At 45.3% G+C, this 23,360-nt stretch overlaps 1 protein-coding gene across 5 annotated transcripts in view; it reads left to right on the top strand.

Annotated features, from left to right (window-relative positions):
* The window catches only part of dock3 (dedicator of cytokinesis 3), a 196,010-nt gene that overhangs the window by 113,088 nt on the left and 59,562 nt on the right, over positions 1-23,360 (top strand). For all 5 annotated transcript variants that reach the window (XM_066670399.1, XM_066670400.1, XM_066670397.1 and 2 more), the window contains exons 6-10: positions 2,161-2,309; positions 10,017-10,101; positions 17,662-17,703; positions 18,355-18,509; positions 22,870-22,951. In XM_066670399.1, coding sequence (XP_066526496.1) covers positions 2,161-2,309; positions 10,017-10,101; positions 17,662-17,703; positions 18,355-18,509; positions 22,870-22,951 — 513 coding nt within the window. The remainder of the gene's footprint in view (positions 1-2,160; positions 2,310-10,016; positions 10,102-17,661; positions 17,704-18,354; positions 18,510-22,869; positions 22,952-23,360) is intronic.

The raw sequence follows: 23,360 nt of genomic DNA, 5'->3' as shown, positions 1-23,360 counted from the left end.
CTAAACTGAAATGAGCTGAAAGGCCACTAAGCAGAGCCAGGGAACACACGCGGCTTTTAATTAGCGATTTAGCAAGACACATGAACTAGGCTACTTCCCTAAAACATGTAGAGGATAAAATGGGATGTGCATTTTAAAGGGATTTCTTCAGGGCCTTCTGAGTGCTGTGCGCTCTGTGTTTGGACAGTGAAGACAATCTGGGCCAAAAGCAGCCCATGATGCTAAAGATGGATCGCTCTTTTCCTTCTCGCTGCTCCCTCTCGTGTCCTAAACTGTGAGGTCATCCTTGAGTGTAGGACTCCAGTGGCTTTAGAGGCTCAGGAGAAAGGCTTGGAGACCACAGGGGTTTTTTCCTGGTCTTCTCCACTCCACCACAAAAAGACATTAATCCAGTCTGGTCAGATCTGTGAAATATAAAGCGGGAAGAGATGATTAAGCGTTCTTTAACTGGCAGGACGATCATGTGGTCATCAATTATATAGCTCCCACAGAGGCCTGAATGTCTGGACATGAGCTGAACGTAGGAGTGGATGAGATATTATATGTGATGATATATATCATGACTTCTTTCTGGGTTGTGGTAATTAGAACTGACGATACACAGACCAACATTGAAATGCCCTCTTTGTTTGTATATCCATTGTCCATTTTATCATCTCCACTGACCACACAGGAGCACTTTGTAGTTCTTTGTAGTTCTACAAACTGTAGTGTCTCTGCATGCTTTGTTATGTTTCCTTATGGCCCCCCACTGAGCAGGTGTGATGTGGTGGTGGATTCCCAGTAAGATATACTTCCTGGGAACCTTCTCCCGATATTGACCCAGATACTCAGCTGTACAGATGATACATTAGCTGGACTGATTGACCCGCCAGTGTCACAGAATTGGGAGTATGGTTGGAGTGAGCCTCAGAGGCCTGGGTGGGGGCAGAGGCTGGCGTAGACTTGTGTATTTTCCGCTCAGCTGCCACTGTAACAGCATGTCGGACGACTGATTTTGCCAATTTGGACGCTCTGCTGGTTCTCCTGGACATTTCCATCCGACGTGAAATCGCTGCGTGTAAGTTTGATCCTTGAGACAAATGAAGTGGAAAGCAAATCAGGACCATGCCTCAAAAACTGCAGCTGATTTTTCCTCTCATCTCAGATCTGTGGAGAAAAGTACAGTGGGTTAAATCTTTAAAGGCCAAGTTCACGACTGTAATCAATAAACATTTTTTTATAAAATTCAGATGTTTCCTCTCCATGTGCCGCTCTCCAGTTTGCGTTTGGAACTGGTCTAATGTGTTTACAAAACCCCAGTGTCTGTGAATTAGTAAAAAACAAACTGTCTCAGCCCGATATGCTAGGCTGTCTCTCTCTCTGCTCATGGCACAGGCATCTGGAGCTGTTTTAGACCAAAGAGAGAACTCCAAATGTTGAAAAGCATGAACTGAAATGAGGACGTTGCTCTATTCCTGCTCCATAGGGGGGTACCACTGACCTATTTTTGCTGTCTCTAATCTCAGGAGACGGCTAACTGCATTAGCGACAGCGCTACAAAACTAAACAACTCGAGTTACACATGAGTTTCTGTGGGAATTCAAACAGTGAATAAAAACTTACACACGATTTACACCTCAGCCGCAAACAAACAACAGCCATTTTTTCTCCTCAAACACACACCGTTCCACTTTAAAAGACATGGAGCTTAGAACCACATGGAGATTTCCCCTCAATTGTAGACGTTCCCTTTAAGTGTCCACTCTGTCACCAAAATGTTGTGGACCCTTGCCCTTCCAATGATTCGGATATTAAAAGCATCAATAGAGTTTTTCTTCTCAATTGTTGAAGTTATAGCTTCTACTCTTTAGGGAAGGCTCTTACTCTTTCTGTGAGGATCTGATGGCACTCAGCCGCATTAATATTAGCGAGGTCAGTTAGTGATAATGCATATTGAATGACTCTTGGCATTGAGAATGTTGAGGTTGAGCTCCTGTCAGATCCATGGCATCCATTTCAGTACAGGCAGGTGACCACTGAACATCTGTGTTCACCACTGGTGGACCTACCTTCAACAAAACTTTGGACACATTCATTGTTTATTGTGTGGTCTAAAAGTAACATTTGCTGAGAACAAATTTCACCTGTCCTCTGCCCTCTTCACTCTCTCCACAACAGAAGCACAAAGTGGACCTTTTCTACAAGCTGCGCCACGTGATGAACGAGCTCATCGACCTGAGACGGCAGATTCTTTCTGGACACCTCACGCAGGATCAAGTCCGAGAGGTCAAGCGCCACGTCACTGTCCGCCTCGACTGGGGCAATGAGTAAGTGAACACTCTTTTTTTGTACGAGGGTTCGTGATTATGATGTGGTGGGTGTAGTGTCGTCGGGTCTCAGGTCCGACAGGAGCACCATACTCTCCCGGTAAGAGTCCTCGGACAGGCCTCTTAGCACTGCATTAACCTACTATAGCCCAATCTGTAACATGACTGAAATTGTACACCTCTATAACATCATCTGCCAGATCCTTTAAACTATGTATATGTTTATGTTTAAATACAGTCCTAAACCAATCAGCCAAAACATTAAAATGACCTTACGCCTACAGATACTGTCCATAAAGGAGCACTTTACTGTTCTACCATTACAGACTGGAGTCCACCTGTAGCTCTGCATACTTTGTTTACTGGTTTTTCACCCTGTTCTTCAGTGCTCAGGACCCCACGGCGCAGGTATGATTTGGATGGTGTATTGTGTGTGATAAGCAATTTGTGCCCACCGATGGATGACCAGTCGATGCGCAGCGAAGACTGCAGAAGTATTAGAGTGGACAACGAGTGTACACATGGTTTATGAGTTTATGACTCACACCACCACCACGTCAGTGTCACTGCAGCGCTGAGAATGACCCACCACCACACCACACCTGCTCTGAACAGGGGGAAAGGGGGTTAACAAAGCAGGCAGCGCTACAGATGGACTACAGCCTGTAATTGTAGAACTACAAAGTGACCTGAATGATCAGAATTGACTTTCAATGTAGACACAATGAGGTACTTTTAATATCGTGTACATCAGATACCATCGCCTCTGTCAGCCATCTTAAACACGTATTTGACCTCTGTGTGTGTTAGACATGGCAGTGTGTTGTACGAAGCTAATGAACGTCCAAACGGCTCACTCTCCAACAAGGACCGCCTCATAGGAGTCCGATTGTGTCGGGCATTTGGCTTCATTCATTGTTCTCAGTCAGCTTTTTGGACCGGACATTTAATGCTGGAACATATAGTCGCTGTAATTCAGCAGATGGCTACGTCCCAGTTTTAAAGAGCGCTTATAGGCAGCTAAGGGCCACAGATGGCACCTAATTAAACTGGAGTTGAAGGACATTTCCCAGCAGTTATTTAAACTTCCTCCTCTTGAGGGGTTTTACTGAGCAGGTCTGTACAGTCTGAATCCAGACAAGTATTTTATCTTAAAATTACAGCTTTAAAACCACAGTGATGCTCCACTGAGCTGTAATAGGGAGAACAGTACCTCTGTCATTGCTCCTCCGGGCTCAGCACTGCAGAAACTGCGCTATGTCACTTTTGGACGCAGGCAGGAAGCCACTCTCAATCCCTTCCTGTTCCTCTTGAATTCAGAACAGTTCCAGTTTTAAGAAGGTGGGCTGGACTCTTCTCCACTGGACCAGTGGTCAGCTGTAAGTGGAAAGAGCACAGTCCCAGCCTGCAGTTGTCTATAGTTTCAGTCTTTCTGCAGTTAAAATGCACGCATTGTGAGCTGGTATTAAATTGCTGTAGCATTCACTTAAAGCAGCACGTTCTTTTTCATTGTATATGCTGTATTTCAACTTCTGAAGCATTTATTTTTGAGAAGCCGAGCACAGATGGTTGTTTTTCCATTCACAGATGGGAAATAATGAGGCATCTCTATTAGTACAGTTACAAACAGATTATGAACTCAGTAGTGGAACAGCTGAGGAACAGCCCGCCCTCTCCAATTTAGATACCAACAGAGTTATCATTGTTTTCTATAATCTAGAACTGTCTGTTACAGTTTATACACAAAAACAAACCTGAATCAGTAGCTGACGATATCAACACCGACCAAACTATTAAATATAAAGCCACTTCCTGGTTTTTACATGCATCTTCACAGACCATACAGACACACAGTGTAGTTCTATAATCACAGACTGTAGTCCATGTTTTCCTTTGTATGTATATTAATGTAGTACTAGAGGACGAGCGACACACACTGTGCAGCGACAGATGAGCTACTGTCTCTGACTTTACATCTACAAGGTGGACCAACGAGGGAGGAGTGTCTCACAGAGTGGACAGAGAGTGGACACAGGGTTTAAAAACTCCAGCAGCACTGCTGTGTCTGATCCACTCTACACCAGCACAACACACACTAACACACCACCACCACGTCAGTGTCACTGCAGCGCTGAGAATGATCCACCACCACATCACACCTGCTCTGTGGGGGTCCTGAACATTGATGAATCGGGTGAAAGGAGCAGCTGATCAAATTGACAGTGGGTGTAAAAAACAAAGATGTTCTACAAAAAAGCTAGTTTACAGATGTAACTGCGCCTAGTAACTTCCTGTTCCAGTTGTTGGCTTTTCTGGGAGAGCTCTGGATGTGTTTATTGAAATATACAGTGCTCTCTCTCCAGATCATGATCTCCAGCTGTAATAGTAATCAGGACTTACTCATGCATGCTCATGGCTGTCATCTGACCCCACACGTCTGACCTCTGTTGAGAATAGGATGAAGGAATAGGAACGTATCCCTTAATTTCATCACAACAAGCCTCCAAAGGGAGGGAGTAATGGTCCTGATTGTAAGGTCACTAATCAGAGTGAGGGGGATGGTCAGGGTAAAGAGCATGAACTACAAAAGCTTTCCATAGAAGTTTTTATTGCCTGGTCACTACACGACCACACGATCTCAGACGCCTGCTCTCTCAGTATTTCTGACAGCCTCTGTAGCTATGGGATGAGCTGGAGTGGTGATGTGACGTGTGTTTGCAAAAGTAACATCGGTATCTGAGCTCACACACCATCAAATCCTCACAGAAATCATCCAATACCTAGTGTAAACCCTAAAGAGAGCAACCAGACAAACTCCCTGCTGATGCACTTCATTTGAGAGGGCCATGTGGTGCACGATGCACATGTTTGGGTGACGTTCCTTGTGAATTAGGGACAGTTCATTCTCCACCGTGTCCAATTTAAAGAACATTTGGAAGAACATCACTCCTCAGTGAAGTTGGAGGCACTCAATACTTCTCTCTTGGCACGCTACACTGCCAGTCCCAACGATCTCTGCTCGATTGGTTCGTGTTTAAACAAGCGCAGTGGACAAGTGCCAGCGTGAGATGGGCACACGGTCAGCGGGTGAGGGAGATGGAGATGGATTACTGCCCCTCTCTGCTCCTCCTAAATCAACTCAGCTTAAATGACTCCGCGCTGGAAATTAGGGGAATGCTGAACTCCGTCGTTCACTGTCAGTCCAGCACTTTCTGCTCACCCAGGACAGCCTCTCTGTCTCTCTGAAGGCCTTGCCGTGTTGCCAGGTCCCTCACCTGCAAATGCAGCATTGCAGCTAACAAGTTAAATAAAGGTCAATTAAAGCTCAGTTGACTACAATGACTTTAGAAATTCTACAGTCCCAAAGAATGCCGTTGTTTACAATGTGTTTACTTTATTTATTTACTTTTGAATTTAAATTATAACCTAATAATATTTTTAAAGATAACAATAATATTGAAATTATTCATATATCCATTCATTTTCTGTAGCCCTTATCTAGTTCAGGGTCGTGGTGGGTCCGGAGCCTACCCAGAATCACTGGGCAGAGGGTGGGAACACACCCTGGAGGGGGCACCAGTCCTTCACAGGGCGACACACACGCTGTTTTTGGAGCACTCGAAGGAAACCCGCGCTGACACATGGAGAACACACCACACTCCTCACAGACAGTCACCCGGAGGAAACCCATGCAGACACAGGGAGAACACACCACACTCCTCACAGACAGTCACCCGGAGGAAACCGACGCAGACACAGGGAGAACACACCACACTCCTCACAGACCGTCACCTGGAGGAAACCCACGCAGACACAGAGAGAACATACCACACTCCTCACAGACAGTCACCCGGAGGAAACCCACGCAGACACAGGGAGAACACACCACACCCCTCACAGACAGTCACCCAGAGGAAACCCACACAGACACAGAGAGAACACACCACACTCCTCACAGACAGTCACCTGGAGGAAACCCACGCAGACACAGAGAGAACACACCACACTCCTCACAGACAGTCACCCGGAGGAAACCCACGCAGACACAGAGAGAACACACCACACCCCTCACAGACAGTCACCCGGAGGAAACCCACGCAGACACAGAGAAAACACACCACACTCCTCACAGACAGTCACCCGGAGGAAACCCACGCAGACACAGAGAGAACACACCACACTCCTCACAGACAGTCACCCGGAGGAAACCCACGCAGACACAGAGAGAACACACCACACTCCTCACAGACAGTCACCTGGAGGAAACCCACGCAGACACAGGGAGAACACACCACACTCCTCACAGACAGTCACCCGGAGGAAACCCACGCAGACACAGGGAGAACACACCACACTCCTCACAGACAGTCACCCGGAGGAAACCCACGCAGACACAGGGAGAACACACCACACTCCTCACAGACAGTCACCCGGAGGAAACCCACGCAGACACAGAGAGAACACACCACACTCCTCACAGACAGTCACCTGGAGGAAACCCACGCAGACACAGGGAGAACACACCACACTCCTCACAGACAGTCACCCGGAGGAAACCCACGCAGACACAGGGAGAACACACCACACTCCTCACAGACAGTCACCCGGAGGAAACCCACGCAGACACAGGGAGAACACACCACACTCCTCACAGACAGTCCCCGGAGCAGAACTCGAACCCACAACCTCTAGGACCCTGGAGCTGTGACAGAGACACTACTTGCTGTAAAATAAGAATTTTAGTAACTGATGATAATTCTGTTCCCTCAACCAACATTTACAATATAGATCATTGGAATTGAAACCTTAAATATGTTTAAATATCTTAAATATATAAAACATAAATAAAATAAAACCTGTTTTCAAATAAATCCACATAACGGCTTCAGAACAGAGCGAGTGGCTAAAACATCGGTGGTTTATTCTTCTGTAAACACAGAGGACAACACTGAGGTCAACAAGACATTTTTTTTAAAGAAATGTCCATATATTGCACAATAATAATGTAATTACTGTGACAGACCTGGTCACTACAATTCATGGACACATTAAACACATCCTTTAGAGATCCGACCTGTCTTTAATGGTATTTTACGATGCAAGACAGCTTTGGATTTCACGTCCTCTTGATCGTAAATGTCTGGGTGGTGAGAATCGGGTCGTGGAGTTCATTCCTCTGAAGGGTGATGGAGGGCAGGGTAATCCAAAGCTACACTCCTCTGGGGCCATGGAAGTCAACATACTGCAGTGTGTCAACATCCATGTCAGCTTTATGCAAGCCACTTGTCCTTCAAGGTTGTTGGTAGCGAGGCTCCTTCGGTCTCCGTGCTGTCAGCAGAACCTCGCTGGCACATCCACGCAGATAATTGAGTAAATGGGATGAAATGGAAAAGAGTCAGTGGCACTTTCCCATCTGAAAGGTATCCAGAGGCCTCAAGGACATAGTGGAAGCTGTTCAAGAGCCTTTGAAAGTTACAGCTTTGTATCTAATTAGGAGCGAGCAGATATCGACTGTCAGTCCGGCGCGTGAAGGTTTGTTGACGTTTTTGTCCCATCTCATTGGTCGTTACTTGGAGGTAGACCTTTTTCACTTCGGAAAAGATCCCTTTGAAGGATCAGATTTGTCTCCACAATCATCTATATATGAATGTGAATATCATCTACTAGGCAGTGACACTCACAGCAGCTCTTTTCCATCATTAATTTTGTCGCTGTTGCTGTGAAAACTAAAGCATTCTGAGTAACTTGAGCCTGGCGCTGGGTGTGTGACTGTGGACTCCAGGACATTAGTCTCCACCCTACAGCACCGACTCAGCCCCGAGGGCTCCCACCTCCGAGGAAACATCTCAGTGGAGAGAGGTTTTCTGATGAGAGATAAAAAGGATAGTTTTTTCCTGTTTTTGGGAAGTGAAAAGCTAACTGCTGGATTTGATAAATGTACAGAAGTTATCTGTGATTAAATAAATAAATAAAAATATAATACTGTAAGAGGTCTGCCTGGGGCTGGGGCGAGGCTGCCTGCTAAGCCACCCCCAGTCACTAGAGGGAGACAGAGGCACTCTTAATTTGGGGCAATTGGTTCCACCTGGGCTACTCCTACTTAAGGGAAGCCAACACACACCTCAGTGCTCAGTCTTGGGTTGGGTTGGTCTTTAATTTCTTTTGTCTCGTCTTGTCCCTCGCCTTAGTTTTCTTTTGCTCAATTCTGAGCTGGTCAGCTTTCCCGATATCTTAAGTTTTCCTCTCGTGTTTCATTTAGTCTCTGTGTTCCTAACTTCCAGAGTAGGGTTGTTTGTGTGGCTCTGCACTTGAGACCTATTTCTCTAGTGCTCTGTTGGTGGCTTGCCCTGTTTCAATCCACCCTGGGTGAGATGCTGCATTACAAATACATTATATATAATTTGACCTTGAACCCTTTGTACATAATCAGCTGTATAAAAATGTCAAATATTTCCTCAAGGTCAGAGTTTAACTCAAAGGCCTGTGTGTCGATCCCACACTAGTCAGAACGTCTTAGTTCCTTTTCCTGTAGAGTTATCATTCTGGACATGAGGCTTTGTTACAGTAGCAGTAATATAGTATGTTCAATATTTCCTAGGACCATTTACTCAAACCCTTAATGTTAAGGATGCACTACAATCAAATACATCACCAGTTCCTGATCAGTATCTGATTTGTTATTTACTCAGAACAGAGACAGAGTTGAGTGGGGAGAAACCTACTGTAGGTCTGTGAGGGAGCAGCTGAGCTTTATTTATTCTGAAACCTGTCAGTTGTAGGTGTCAGAATCTCAGGTCTGGTGCCAGGCCAGTGTTTACTGTGAAGTGAGACATGTCCGCAATGCTTTGAAAGCTTTTAACAACAGAGCACTGAGGAACACACCTGTTACTGGACCAAAGCAGCTGCACATCGCAGCATATAACACCGCACTGTTTAGAGCCACGTGCAGAAGTGTCAGCACCCCCTGCTCAAATGTCACAGTCTGGTGATGTTCTAAATCTTAATGAATGTAAGTAAACAGGTCCTTCACAGGGAACAGGTTTAAATATGGGACGGTGTCAGTGCACAGCCTCTGTTTACTTCCTTCATACATTTTAATGCAGAACTTTAATTCTGTGTCATTTTGGAGTGATGCAGAGTCTTTATTGGTGCATCTTTGGACAGTAGTGTGTTTAAATTCATGGGAATAAATACTGCACTGCTACTACTGAAAAAGCTACTGACAGTGGATCAGACACAGCAGTGCTGCTGGAGTTTATAAACATACATCTACAAGATAGGTGTGTCTAACAGAGTGGACAGTGGGTGGACACTATTGCAGCATATGCTCCACCACATAAATATAACCTGCCCTGTGGGGGGGCCTGACTATTGAAGAACAGGGTGAAAGTGGGGTAACAAAGTATGAAGAGCAACAGACAGACTACAGTCTGTAATTGTAGAACTGCGACATGCTCCTGTGTGGTCAGTAGAGCTGATGAAATAGACACTAAGTGTAGAACCACAGAGATGGCTTTAATGTTATGGCTGATGGATGTACATCCAGCTAATGTCAGACTCTTTTGGCAGATGTTCAGCTCCACAACAGGTGTGCTAAATACCGTGAGCGTTTTATACTTCTCGCTGTTTAAAACTGGACCCTTTGATCTAGACGTGTACTTTATTCTCCCTCCCTCACCAACGTCTCTGTTCCCTTTCATTTAACAGACACTTAGGCCTGGACCTGGTTCCGAGGAAGGATTTCGAGATGGTGGATGCCGACCAGATCAGCGTCTCAGACCTCTACAAAATGGTAAGCGCTCTAGATGCCACACGCACACACACACACACACACACACATGTTCTGTTTGCAAACTGTGATCCATTAGCACTTGTTAGTTATGGGCAGATAACAGATATTAGCCTGCGTGCTAAACAAAACTGCTAAAGAGCGTCCACGGTGTTGCCTTGTGAAAATCTGATTAACAGTCTTCACACTGGCGTTTCAGTTTACAGAACAGCACAGAAGGAAGAGTGTCCGGCTTGGTCCAATAAACACCACTCATCATTTCAGAATCCAGCTCCTGTGGATAATCCATAGAAAAGCATTAGCAGTGCAATGGGATGCTCTGGAGTATGGAAACCTGTTTCCACCACAAAAAATAATAATAATAAAAAAAATGCACCATTGTTTTAATTAATATGTAAGTTGCTAACTCAGTATTTTGAGATACTATCATTATTTTTAGAAGTCACTATATTGAGATAGTATCTCATTATTTTGAAAAACTATGTTTGTATTTGAGATAGTAATTTTATTCTACATCCTTTTGGAGTGATACAGAGCCTTTTTTATTGTCCATCATTTGTGACATTTTCCACATAATTTAAAGACAGAAAAATGTAGATAAATTATTTCATTTGAAATAAATACCACACATTAAAAATTATGCATAGGCAAAATTTTATATTCTGCATTAACTTTTAATATTCAGTTTTGCCATTTTTCTTTTTTCTTTTTTTTTTTTTGCAAATCTGACTAACTGTTCTCACACTCTTCAGCTTTTCCATATATGGAACAGCACAGAAGGAAAAGTGTCTGATTCGTCCATTAGACACTACCATCATTTCATAATACAGCTTCTGTGGACACAACTCGTAAGACCTCAGTGCAATGTTGGGCTCTGGAGCAGCTGGACAAGAGCTAACGAGTCTCCATGCCCAATGCTAAGTGGCTAGAAGTGTATAAATTGTATAAATAGAGTAATGGAGCGCCATCCAGTTCCTCTGGGATGAGCTGGAGTGGTGTCTGTGATCCACAACTGAGTCTCCGACACTAGCTCCTGACCTCACTCATGCTTTGGTGGCTGAATGTCATTGAACCCTCTCAGACCTGTTCTGGAATATTGTATAAAACCTATCTATAATTATGGTGTCCTGGTGAAACTCCGGAGAGAATATAGCACCATCAAACCTCTCTGAAGCAGATGTACTGGCGTGTAATATACACATACACACTGTTTGAGACACGGCCTGAAGGGCTGACAATTAAAAAATAACAGGTTCCACTTCTACAATACATTTTCATCCCTGAGATTGCTGGTGTGTCTGAATAAACTGCATGTTTTATTCATATTTATGGAGAAAGAGGTGCAATCATAATTTGCAGCCTGGTTCAGTGGAAGCCCTGCAGCTGATCTGGAGAATTTAATAGGAATAGATTTTAATGTATTGCAAAAGTAGATTTGGAGCTGACAGTTTGAGGGGTGTGTTTTCTGTGTGGGGTGTGTGTCCTTGCCTGAGATTTTATGGTTTGCTTCAAAATGATCAGTCATTGTTATGCTCCTGATGCCTTACCTTCCAATAAGTGCCTGTGACATCCAACTTTAAAGCTTCGTATTCTGTAACTGAGGCGTCATGGTGGTGCAGCAGGTGGTGTCTCTGTCACAGCTCCAGGGTCCTGGAGGTTGTGGGTTTGAGTCCTGCTCCGGGTGACTGTCTGTGAGGAGTGTGGTGTGTTCTCCCCGTGTCTGCGTGGGTTTCCTCCGGGTGACTCTGTGAGGAGTGTGGTGTGTTCTCCATGTCTGCGTGGGATTCCTCCGGGTGACTCTCTGTGAGGAGTGTGGTGTGTTCTCCCTGTGTCTGCGTGGGATTCCTCCGGGTGACTCTCTGTGAGGAGTGTGGTGTGTTCTCCCTGTGTCTGTGTGGGTTTCCTCCGGGTGCTCTGGTTTCCCCCCACGCTCCAAAAACACACGTTGTTTGGTGGATTGGTGACTCAAAGGTGTCTGTAGGTGTGAGCCAATGTGTGTGTGTCACCCTGTGAAGGACTTGTGCCCCCTCCAGGGTGTGTTCCTGCCTTGTGCCCAGTGATTCCAGGTAGGCTCTGGACTCACCACGACCTGAACTGGATAAGGGTTACAGATAATGGATGGATGAATGAATGAATGAATGAATTCTGTTACTGCTTCATTATATCCAGGATCACAGAGGGACTGGTGCATACCCGGAATCAGGGGTAGGGTGCCAGTCACTTTATGTGAATGTCCATATGCAAGTGCCACCTCCCTGAGAATTGTCCTCTCCATCTTTAAACCTGTTTGTCATTTTGCTGAGCACTATTTTCTTAGTTCTGCTGCCCACTGCAGCTCTCCCACTCATCATGTGACGCTGAAGTGTCTAAATTTACTGTCTCCTTGTAAAGCTTTCTACTTGCTGCAATGTTGGAGGCTGAAAATCGGCACCAAGCAACAGAGCAAACAGCGTCTAAAGACAACACACCAATGGTTAAATGTCATTTTAAACAAAGATGAAAGAGGTATTATCTCATACAGATAATACAGTGTATATTGTACTGTAAATGTTTTCAATTGATTCTTTAAGGATCAAAACATAATTTCATTCAAAGGGGAGGACATAGTATGAAAAATCACTTGTGCGATGCATGTTCACATTAATAAGTAGATCTGTAGCCCACCAACCCACACACTGTGAAACAAGACCAACCAGTCAGTTTTCTGTGTCCTGCTTGAGTCTGAAAATGTGGGAATAAACAAGTCGTTCTGATACTGCTCCATTTCTGATGTCAAGTGCAAAGACTTTAGAAAGGCCCCACCCCCTCGTCTGAGTCTGTTCAATCACAGCGCTGGACCTATGTTTATGTGAGAGCGCAAAGACGAGGTTACACGCAGCAAAACAGACAACAAGCGCGGAGAAATTAGAGCACTGAGTAAAAGAAAGAGACCAGAGCGAAAACAGCTAAAAACCAGAGCTTCTGCTCCTCACTGCTGTGCGCTCGGGGTCGGGGTGAACAGCGAGCGGCTCATTATCATTTAAAGAAACAGGTGCTGAAAGCAGGCGTTCTGAACAGGGCTGTTTACACAGGGGGAGAACACTGCTGTGGGGCTCGTGGGGTTTGGACCAAAGCAGGTCACAGACGTTTCATTAAGTAACAGGACTGTGTTCCACTGTGGAATGATTCAGTGTGACATAAGAGTACCTACATTGTAGAATGGAGACAAACATATGCTTTAGTGATTACCACAAAATACAGCCATCATTTCTCATTAAAAGCGATGCACACCATAGAACAATGGCCTCGGATTGGCTGCAGAATGTGAGCAGGAGGAGGGGACGCTGGCCAAAGCAGTGGCAGGACGATGATTAAGGAGATGCTGGAGGTTGGCACAGAGCGGGCAGCACCTCTTTGGCCTTGGCACCATGCTCTGGCAGCTCTGCTGGACCTGTTGGCTGGCGCTGCTTCTGGAGGGAGATGGCAGAGACTCGTTTCTCACCTCCTCCTCCTCCTACTCACGTCTTTCATTGCCATTTTCTCATTTTTCTCTGTCACAAATGAATTAGAAGCTCACGCTTCAACAGCCGATGACAAACTGGAAGGAAGGGAAAGTAAGAAGCTGGCAAGGGAGCTAGGTCAGAAAGATTGGACTTTAAATCAATGTTTTATATGAGAAATTGCATAAAAATATAGTTTAAATGAAGGTTATATCACTGCAAATCTTCTCCTGGCAAGTTATGTATTTATTATATACGTTTAAAACTGCCTCTGAAATATTTGATGGGGATTTTACGTGTCCAGATAATTAACATTCTTCACATTTAATATTCTTAATGTTTTAATGGTAGGTGGTTAGTGTTCTCCTCCAAGCATGATGAGCTTTCAAATATCACTGCGTTAGCTGCAGTTCCATAGGTTCGTAGGTTTTTATGAACACAACCTAGCCGTCACCTGCCCATGAAAAATCATTTGATTGAGCGAAATTGATGAGCTTAAAACATTCATTCATTCATTCATTATCTGTAACCGCTTATCCAGTTCAGGGTCACTGTGGGTCCAGAGCCTACCTGGAATCATTGGGCGCAAGGCAGGAATACACCCTGGAGGGTCGCCAGTCCTTCACAGGGCAACACAGACACACACACATTCACTCACACCTACGGACACTTTTGAGTCACCAATCCACCTACCAACGTGTGGAAAACGGAGCACCTGGAGGAAACCCACGCAGACACAGGGAGAACACACCACACTCCTCACAGACAGTCACCCGGAGGAAACCCACGCAGACACAGAGAGAACACACCACACTCCTCACAGAGTCACCCGGAGGAAACCCACGCAGACACAGGGAGAACACACCACACTCCTCACAGACAGTCACCCGGAGGAAACCCACGCAGACACAGAGAGAACACACCACACTCCTCACAGACAGTCACCCAGAGGAAACCCACACAGACACAGAGAGAACACACCACATTCCTCACAGACAGTCACCCAGAGGAGACCCACACAGACACAGAGAGAACACACCACATTCCTCACAGACAGTCACCCGGAGCGGGAAACGAACCCACAACCTCCAGGTCCCTGGAGCTGTGTGACTGCGCCACTACCTGCTGCACCACCGTGCCGCCCGAGCTTAAAACCACATAAACAAAATAAAAGTATCCAGAGCTATAATGTGGATATATTGCCTATTGACAGCTTCCACAAAATACTTTATTTCTACAGTAGTTTACCGTACTCTCACTCTGTACCTACTTACACCATATTTCTCTTTGTTACTGGAGCCCTGGGAGTGATGGAAATGCCAGGAACATTTTGCGCACCATCTGGTCATGACTGAGATCCTTCCCTGTGCTGTTTTGTATTGAACGTTCAATAAAACCCTCAAATAAATCTATCGAGAAACACCCAAGGACATGGAACGACAGTTTATTGGGGGAAATGTGATGAACCTGCACAACGTCTAAACCCTCTCAAAACGTTAGAAGTGCAGTTAAAGTTGGGAATATGTAGGCCATGCTCACTAACTTTGCTCTCAAGCGCCGTTCCAGATTAATGAGTCCCTCAAGGCATGCGTTTATCCTCCCTAATGATAAAAACCCGAGAACAGAAGGGAGATATTTGTTTTTACAGGTTTTTACAGGTTTTTATTGAGTAGCAGATGAATCCTGGCTGGTGTTCGTCTCTCCTCCTGCTTCGGTGATCGTTGCTAAAAAATAGATATTATACACAATCACAGCATCTTAAAAGTAGTTAATATATTTAATATTCCAATTTCTGTGATATGAATATCAATGTTATATCGATTGTTCTTTGAAACCTCTCATGATGAGAAACGTAGGAGAAGAATGAGTTTTAAGATGAATTTAGTTTTGGAGAAACGTGCTGTGGTTTAATCCTCGTCAGAGTTACACACACAGAACATGATCAGATACGGCTCTGGGCTCCTGAGCTGGGTTTAATCTGCTGTGCTACCACTACATGCCCACTGGTGTGTTCACAGATGGGGGAGGGGGGATTCACTGAGGGTGGGGGAGATCTCACTGAAGGGGGGCTGTAATTTATGCCAAATGCAAGGGAAGTCACTGGAGAGAGGATGTGCTGAGTAGCAGCACTTCATCATTCATTTGGGTTATATTATGTACAGAGTGTGTGTGTGTGTGTGTGTGGGTGAGTGTATATGATAAGTGGCATGAACATGGGTGAGTGTGTGTGCAACAGAATCACTTGGGGGTCGGAGCATGTATGAGCGAGGTATGTGTGTGGTTAATGAGTGAACGTGTGTTTTGGAGAACTAAGCATGTTCTGACTTTTCTAAATGTTTTTAATTAAAATATGATGCTTTTATTCCAAAAACTCTTAAGGGCCAAAGTTTTCCTTTTGGTTACTGGGGTTAGGGTTAGTGTTAATTAGCTACAGTTCTCATTATGTCTATGGAGAGTCCTAATTTGTGTAGTGGAACCAGCGTGTGTGTGTGGGTGAGTTGACTAATATCTTCTGTACAGTTTAGGCTCCAGTGTATGTGGCAGTATTCAAGCCTCTGTTGTATTTCCACTCGGATTTCTCTGTTATTTTGGAGCTCACAGCAGCATCGTTCTCCCTCTGAACGCCTCACACTTGACACATAACATTATGGAACATTATTCATTCATTCATTCATTCATTATCTGTAACCCTTATCCAATTCAGGGTCGCGGTGGGTCCAGAGCCTACCTGGAATCACTGGGCGCAAGGCGAAAATACACCCTGGACAGGACTCTCACACATTCACTCACACACTCACACCTACGGACACTTTGAGTCACCAATCCACCTACCAACGTGTGTTTTTGGACTGTGGGAGGAAACCGGAGCACCCGGAGGAAACCCACACAGACACAGGGAGAACACACCACACTCCTCACAGACAGTCACCCGGAGGAAACCCATGCAGACACAGGGAGAACACACCACACTCCTCACAGACAGTCACCCGGAGGAAACCCATGCAGACACAGGGAGAACACACCACACTCCTCACAGACAGTCACCCAGAGGAAACCCACGCAGACACAGGGAGAACACACCACACTCCTCACAGACAGTCACCCGGAGGAAACCCATGCAGACATAGGGAGAACACACAACACTGTGACTGCGACACTACCTGCTGCACCACCATGCCGCCCATGGAACATTATTATTATTATTATTTATCACAAAATGGGTGTGTGTCTGTGCTAGAGATTTCTCAGTTTTGGAATTACAGGCCAGTGCCAATAACATCCAAATAATGTCCAATATACACTCACTCACTCACTCACTTATTCACATACATAAATAATTACGTACATACTATCTTATTCACTCACTGTTTCTTTTCTATGTACGTATTCATTTGCACATACTCACTCACTCAGTCACATACATTTTTACTCACCCATTCACTCACTCACTAATGACTCACTCACAAAACTGCACCACTAGGAACAATCTTTCTCACATACTCACTCACATTAAAGCACTTCTCCACAAAGGGGTGCTATTTTGCTTTACGTTAATCACTGTTTATTCCTTTTTTTAAAAAAAATAATGCTTTATAAATTCACAGAATTCTAAATTTTCTGTTTTAAACCCATTACCATCTCAATTTTCTCAAACCCCACAACTAATCACTGACCACACGTTACTGCTATTGAGGTGTTATTAAAGCTGAAACCCAACGTAAACCTGATTATGATGTGTATAAATTGTATAAATTGGGTATGTGTTTGCTGCAGGTGTTCTGTATCCTGTAAGATGTTATTGTATTCACTCACTGCTGCTAGGAGCCTAGTGGACACCCCCCTCCCAACCCCAGATTCCCCCATATGTCAGTATGTTTTAGTCAGAGTGGTTCAGTGTTGTAGCCTCAGGCTTTGCCCACATCCACTCGAGACACACCTGACACTACAATGTTGTTCACCTGCTGGAAACTAACTGAGCCAGACATATATATCACTTAAGATTCTCCCCTGGTGTGTGTTCTGAAAGTCTTTCTCTCTCTCTTTCTTTCTCTTTTCTTGCTGACCTCTCCCTTCCCCCTCCCAGCATCTGTCCAGCAGACACAGCGTCCAGCAAAGCACCACCCAGGTAAGAACGTCTCCCTTATCCTTCAGTCTGAATAAAGTCACCGCCTTTTCCAGGGGCTTTTCCTTTTCCCGAACACTTAGCCCCTCCGTGTAGGTCACTGTTGTCTTTGGGCTGAAAGCTGACTCAAACTGTTTGGACACCTGGCTGGAACACCTTGTTAGCAATGCGCTAGTGGAGCTACGTTTGATTCTGCACTTGTCTTAGGCTCGTGAGTTCACCCAGAGGTCCCACGCTTCGCTGGCAGAAAGCCCACAGTATTTATGCATATTCATGAAATGCTAAATGTTTATGCAGAAGACAAGGGAATCATTTGTGGATACGGCACAAGCCGAACTGAGGCGTAAGAGCATGGGCGCAGTCACGTGTGCATGGCAGAAACGTGGTGTGGTCTTTTCGTGATTGGTGGCAGCACAGTAACAGGCCTGGTTTGGCAGTTTCTAATCAAATACTGTTGAAAACATCAGTGCAGCCATTTTGAAACTAGCTTTACTATGGAATTACTAGTAAATCTACATAATGAGGAATCACCAGCGACTACAGCGTCTTGCTCTTTTAACAGTGGACAGTGATTTATGTGCTGTACTCAGTGTTATAAAATAGAATGTAAGCTGTGTTTTCCTGCTGATAAACATGTTTATGATTGTATCTCAGGGAGACAGCGTGCGGCAGCGTCATGGCGAAGCCTGTCGGATTCCCGTACCTCATCACCTCTTTGTCAATCTCAAAAGCTTCACCTACAACACCATCGGGGAAGACACAGACATCTTCTTTTCTCTTTATGACCTTCGGGAGGGCAGGCACATAAGGTGAGGACCACTCTGAGGAGTCACTGTTTTTTTCAGAGCCCTTTTAGCGATGATAATGTTCATGTTCCTGTTCAGGTTTGTAGTGGGTCTGGAGCCTATAACAATCCATTCATTTTGGATCTACTGTTCAGGACAAGCTGTCTTTCAATTTAAATAACCTACTAATAATTTGAGATATCAAGGGGTGTTGACATAAATTCCAGTGTTATCCCAGGCCTGAAGCTGGAGACAGGAATCAGGAATGTGATGTGGCTCTATAAAGAGAAATGATAAAGCTTTATCCCTGTTTCCCGTCGTGAAAGTGAGGGATATTAGTGTTCGGATCAATTCTGATCTGAGATTCACAGTCGGGTGTTGCTGAAAAACCAGCTCATCTGATTTTGTGAAGAAACAGACTGGAGAACCGCTGCAGGTCTCTCGTTTTCTGTGTTTCTTTTGGATGGGAATTGCTTGTGTCACACTCGGTTTGTTTCTCGGAAGTGTGGAAGGAGATGGGAGGATAGGATACAGCTGAAGAACTTTGATGAGCCTGCATCTTTATGTATGAAATGCTCTTTGATGGTGCCTGAGTTTTCCTCAATTCGGCTGTGTGAGTGTAACCACTATTTTTAATCACAGCTTGTTGTTTTCCCACCAGCTGAGGTGGCTGACACACTGCTGCGTATTTCTTTGTATAGCAGTGCCTTTGTTTGCTAATGGTGCCGCAGTGTTCACAGTCCTGGTTTTGAGCTCCTGTTTTGGGTTGGGTTTTGAAGTAGATCTGTGCTTGTCAATGTGAAGAGGCCACCGATCCAAGGAGCGTTCGAACCTTTTCAAAAGAACGCAGCGTAATTTCACGAGATTTTACAGATGGAGAGTTGGTGCTGGTCGTCTGCATTGCTTGGCGTAGAGTAACGACTCTCTCTGGACAATCAGCGCTCTGCAAGGTTTACACGCCACGATTTAGTCCCTACTCGTCTCGCTCTGAACCACGAGAGAACAGCCACTAAACAAGAACCCGCTTCCAGAACCATAATTCTGGGTCTATAGGGAACCTCTTTGTGCCTACAAGCCAACACTATAAATGCTGGACATATCTGCTTTGAGAATAAGAGGGTTTTGGTTGGTGTTTTAAAAACGTACCACAATGGAACATTATGTAAGCACCACCCGTAGGGTCTAATGTTAGCCAGAATATTATTCACAGTGCCTCAGACCCACTCCCTCTATCTCTCTCTCTCTCTCTCTCTCTCTCTCTCTCTGTCCACCCACTCATCAATGGTTTGACAGTCCAGTAATGGGCCAGCAGCCTCCTACTCGAAAGCTGTCCACTCTTCCTTTACCTTGGAGAGGGCAACAGGGTCAGCCGAAAATTGCCCAGCAACTATTTGTAATTAAGCAGACACAGACTGGTCATTTTTACGTGATATTAGGGTTGATTAGAGAGCCATTGACACCATGCACCTTTGAATCTAAGCCTTTTACTCAGATGTAGAAACGTTTTTGGGGCTTTTTATCCTGGGTTTCTCTCCTACTCATGGTGAGACATATTCTGTCTTGTGAGATTCTACAAGGAACTCGACAGGACAGCATTCCTTAACAAGACCAGTCTGTTTTCTGTGTGCTGCCTAAGTCATAAAAACATGGGACAAAACGAGCAGTTCCGCTCCTGACGTCAAGGGCAGAGACTTTAGATCTGCCCCGCCCACTCGTCTGAGTCTGTCCAATCACAGCGCTGGACCCGTGTTTATGTGAGAGCGCAAAGACGAGGTTAAACTCAACCAAACAGACACAACAAGCGCGGAGAAAAAAGAGCACTGAGTAAAAATGGAGAAGAAAGAGAACAGAGCGAAAACGGCTAAAAACCAGAGCTTCTGCTCCTCGCTCCTCACTGCTGTGCGCTCGGGGTCGGGGTGAACAGCAAGCGGCTCATTATCATTTAAAGGAACAGGTGCTGAAAGCGGGCGTTCTGAACAGGGCTGTTTACACAGGGGGAGAACACTGCTGGTTCTGGGAGGTTCTGTACCCCTCGAACCGACGCTGGACATCCAGTAAGCTTTACGTATGTGGATTATGCAATGTGTCAACAAAGGGTGGACGTTGAGGTAGCTGAAATAAAAAGGGGTAAATACAAAAGGGGTCTACAAACAGTTAAACATACCGTGTGTTTCATTCAAGTAAATGTAACGCAGCGTTTTGTTTCAGGGTACAGTCGCTTCTTTCCAGCTCATCCCACACGGCGCAGTCTATCATTACGAGGCATTCTTGTGTCACTCAGACGTCCCTGTGCCTCCATTCTCTCAGCTGGCTTTAAAGCTGCCGTGTGCTTCATTTACATTTTCTTTCATTGACTCAATCAGTCCCTTGGGAACATGTTGATTGCCCTTCACCACTCGGTTGCATAAGAACCCGCTCATCCCTGAAGTCTCCTCTGTGCCCGTACTTGATTGATGCATTGTCCCGTGGTCTTCGGTACTTGTTGCTTTTTCCATTCCATTAAGGCCCTGCTTGCTTTACCAGGCTGAACGTGTCTCTTTACATTAGGAAGATCATACATCAACCTCGTAACCTGGCGCCCTTTTCTGTACTGGAGCCGCTGACTGTGTCTGTTAGAGCCAGAGCCTCAAGCTAGTGATCGCTTCTTTGAAAGGCAGGCAGCAGGGTTCGGAACAATAGCCTGAGCGGCACTTGAATAGAACAAAGCAGGAAAAATCACACCGCTGCGTTACCGCTGAAAGGCTTTAATAAATACCTGTCATCTCTGGCAGAGGACAGTGATGTCTCCTCCAGGGAAAGATGCTGTCTTGCAGTGTACTGATTGGAAGTTTTTGGCAAAGGCTCATGAGAAATCAGTGAGTCGGTGAACACACGCAGAGGTGCAGGAAGGTGTCCTCCGGTGTTGTTGTGCAAACACACTCACCTACCTGTACGCAAGCAATCACAGACTTGTGCAGAATCAGAGATGAACACCACCCGCTCTTTTGTTTGTGGAAGTTCAGGTATCATTGGTCTTTCACTGCTCCAGGCCGAACCCCCAGACCCAGAGGAACTCCTGGGACTCAGGAATTCAAAAAGTGGGAAAGTTTGCTGAGAGGAATCTCTCAGTTTAACTCCAGCTTTCATCATCCTGAGAGACAACCACCAGCTCTCCAGAGATGGTATATGAACCACCTTTGTTTGACATCGGGAACCGATGCTTTACCAATGGAGCAAACTTGGTTCATACCCCACCTCAAAGAGTTAATGGTGGTCTTGTGATTGCGCTTTCATTTTCCCCAGAGGGCGAGGCACTCCCTTTCTTAAGAGCAAGGCCTCCCTGTTCCTTCAATTTGGCATCCCCCCTCACCAAGGATTCCCACCTTTCAAGTTCCTTTCGAGTCTGTGGGGCTGGGATTGTGGTAGCACCAGCAGAACAGTGGTCTGTACTTATTTTTGTGATGCATGTTGATGTGTTCTGATCTGGAGTGCCTCTCAAAGATGACAGTTTTGTTAACGTTTATCAAAAGGGGGCAGCTCAAAAGTTGTCACATTTCCACTCTGTGGAAAAAGCACAGGTCAGACTTTGGCTCGGTGTGTACCACTGTCCTTCTTGCTTATCTGAAAATGACATGCTCCAAAAAACAACCTCCACATATTTATTTTGGGAGCGTGAGAGTCAAGGCAATGCAGCCAACAGAAGCAGTCATCTGTGTCGAGGTGGACATACGAAAAGAACTAAAGAGGCGTAGTCGGCACAACTCACCGTCCAGCTGTCCACTCGTTCTCCTCCAATTTGCTGAAGATGATGAAGGAACGGAGAGCATTTAAACTTGTTGTGTTTGTTGACATGTCCATTTTAAAAGCATTATTCATTGTTTATTTGGTAGAATGTCGCTGTGACTCGGGTAGACTCCTCTTCCTTGTCTTACCCCTCACACACCCTTATAATCCGGACACCCCTCAGGCTCAGAGACACTGGCTGCTCTATTAGTGCCCTGCCCCTGATTCCATTAGGACAGATTGCTGCCGATGGAAAGTGCGCTCTTCTGCTCTCTCTGATCTGATTAGAGCAGCCCACTTCTCCAGTCCTCCTCCTGTCATCCCTCCATCTATCCATCCTCGGCTCCCTGGACCCCCCACGGACGAGCGGAGATGATCTGGGACGTTATTAGCCACCCACCTCCTCTTCCCCGCGATAAAGCTGGGACCGAGTTGGAGCAGCCGCAGGAGGCAGGATTTAATTGACGTTGCACAGAGATGTTTGGATTAAGGAACTCCAGGGCTCATTGAGTTGTTATGTGATGAAGCCGCTAGGTGCCGGCAAATGAAGTGTGTAGTTTTAATGCGTCTTAAACCTTCTGTTTTTTTTCTCTCTCTTTGTTTTTTTTTTTTTTTGCTGCAGCGAGAAGTATATGGTGAGGCTCAACAAAAACGGAGGCCCGAAGAACCCAGAGAAAGTCGACAGACTCTGTGCACTGTTTACGGTAAAGACCACTGTAGTTTTTACATTATACAGTGTGAGTCATTTATATGGAAACACCTTAATAAAATGGGAATGGTTGGTGATATTAACTTCCTGTTTGTGGCACATTAGTATATGGGAGGGGGGAAACTTTTCAAGATGGGTGGTGACAATGGCGGCCATTTTGGATCCAACTTTTGTTTTTTCAATGGGAAGAGGTTCATGTGACACATTAAACTTATTGAGATTTCCATCTTGATGGTATGGTGTGGTATATGGGGTACAAAGGTAGTGGAGCCATTCTTCATCAGTGGAAACCTAAAGGCCACTGGATTTGTGAAATTGCTACATGATGATGTGCTTTCCTCTTGATGCCCTGAAGCTGGCACGTTCCCTGAGTTTTTCCAGCAAGATTGTGCACCACCACATTA

The sequence above is a fragment of the Hoplias malabaricus genome, chromosome 5 (assembly GCF_029633855.1).
Source record: "Hoplias malabaricus isolate fHopMal1 chromosome 5, fHopMal1.hap1, whole genome shotgun sequence".
Lineage (NCBI taxonomy): Eukaryota > Metazoa > Chordata > Actinopteri > Characiformes > Erythrinidae > Hoplias > Hoplias malabaricus.
The sequence above is the reverse complement of the archived record's forward strand: the minus strand, read 5'-3'. Positions and strand labels throughout refer to the sequence as shown.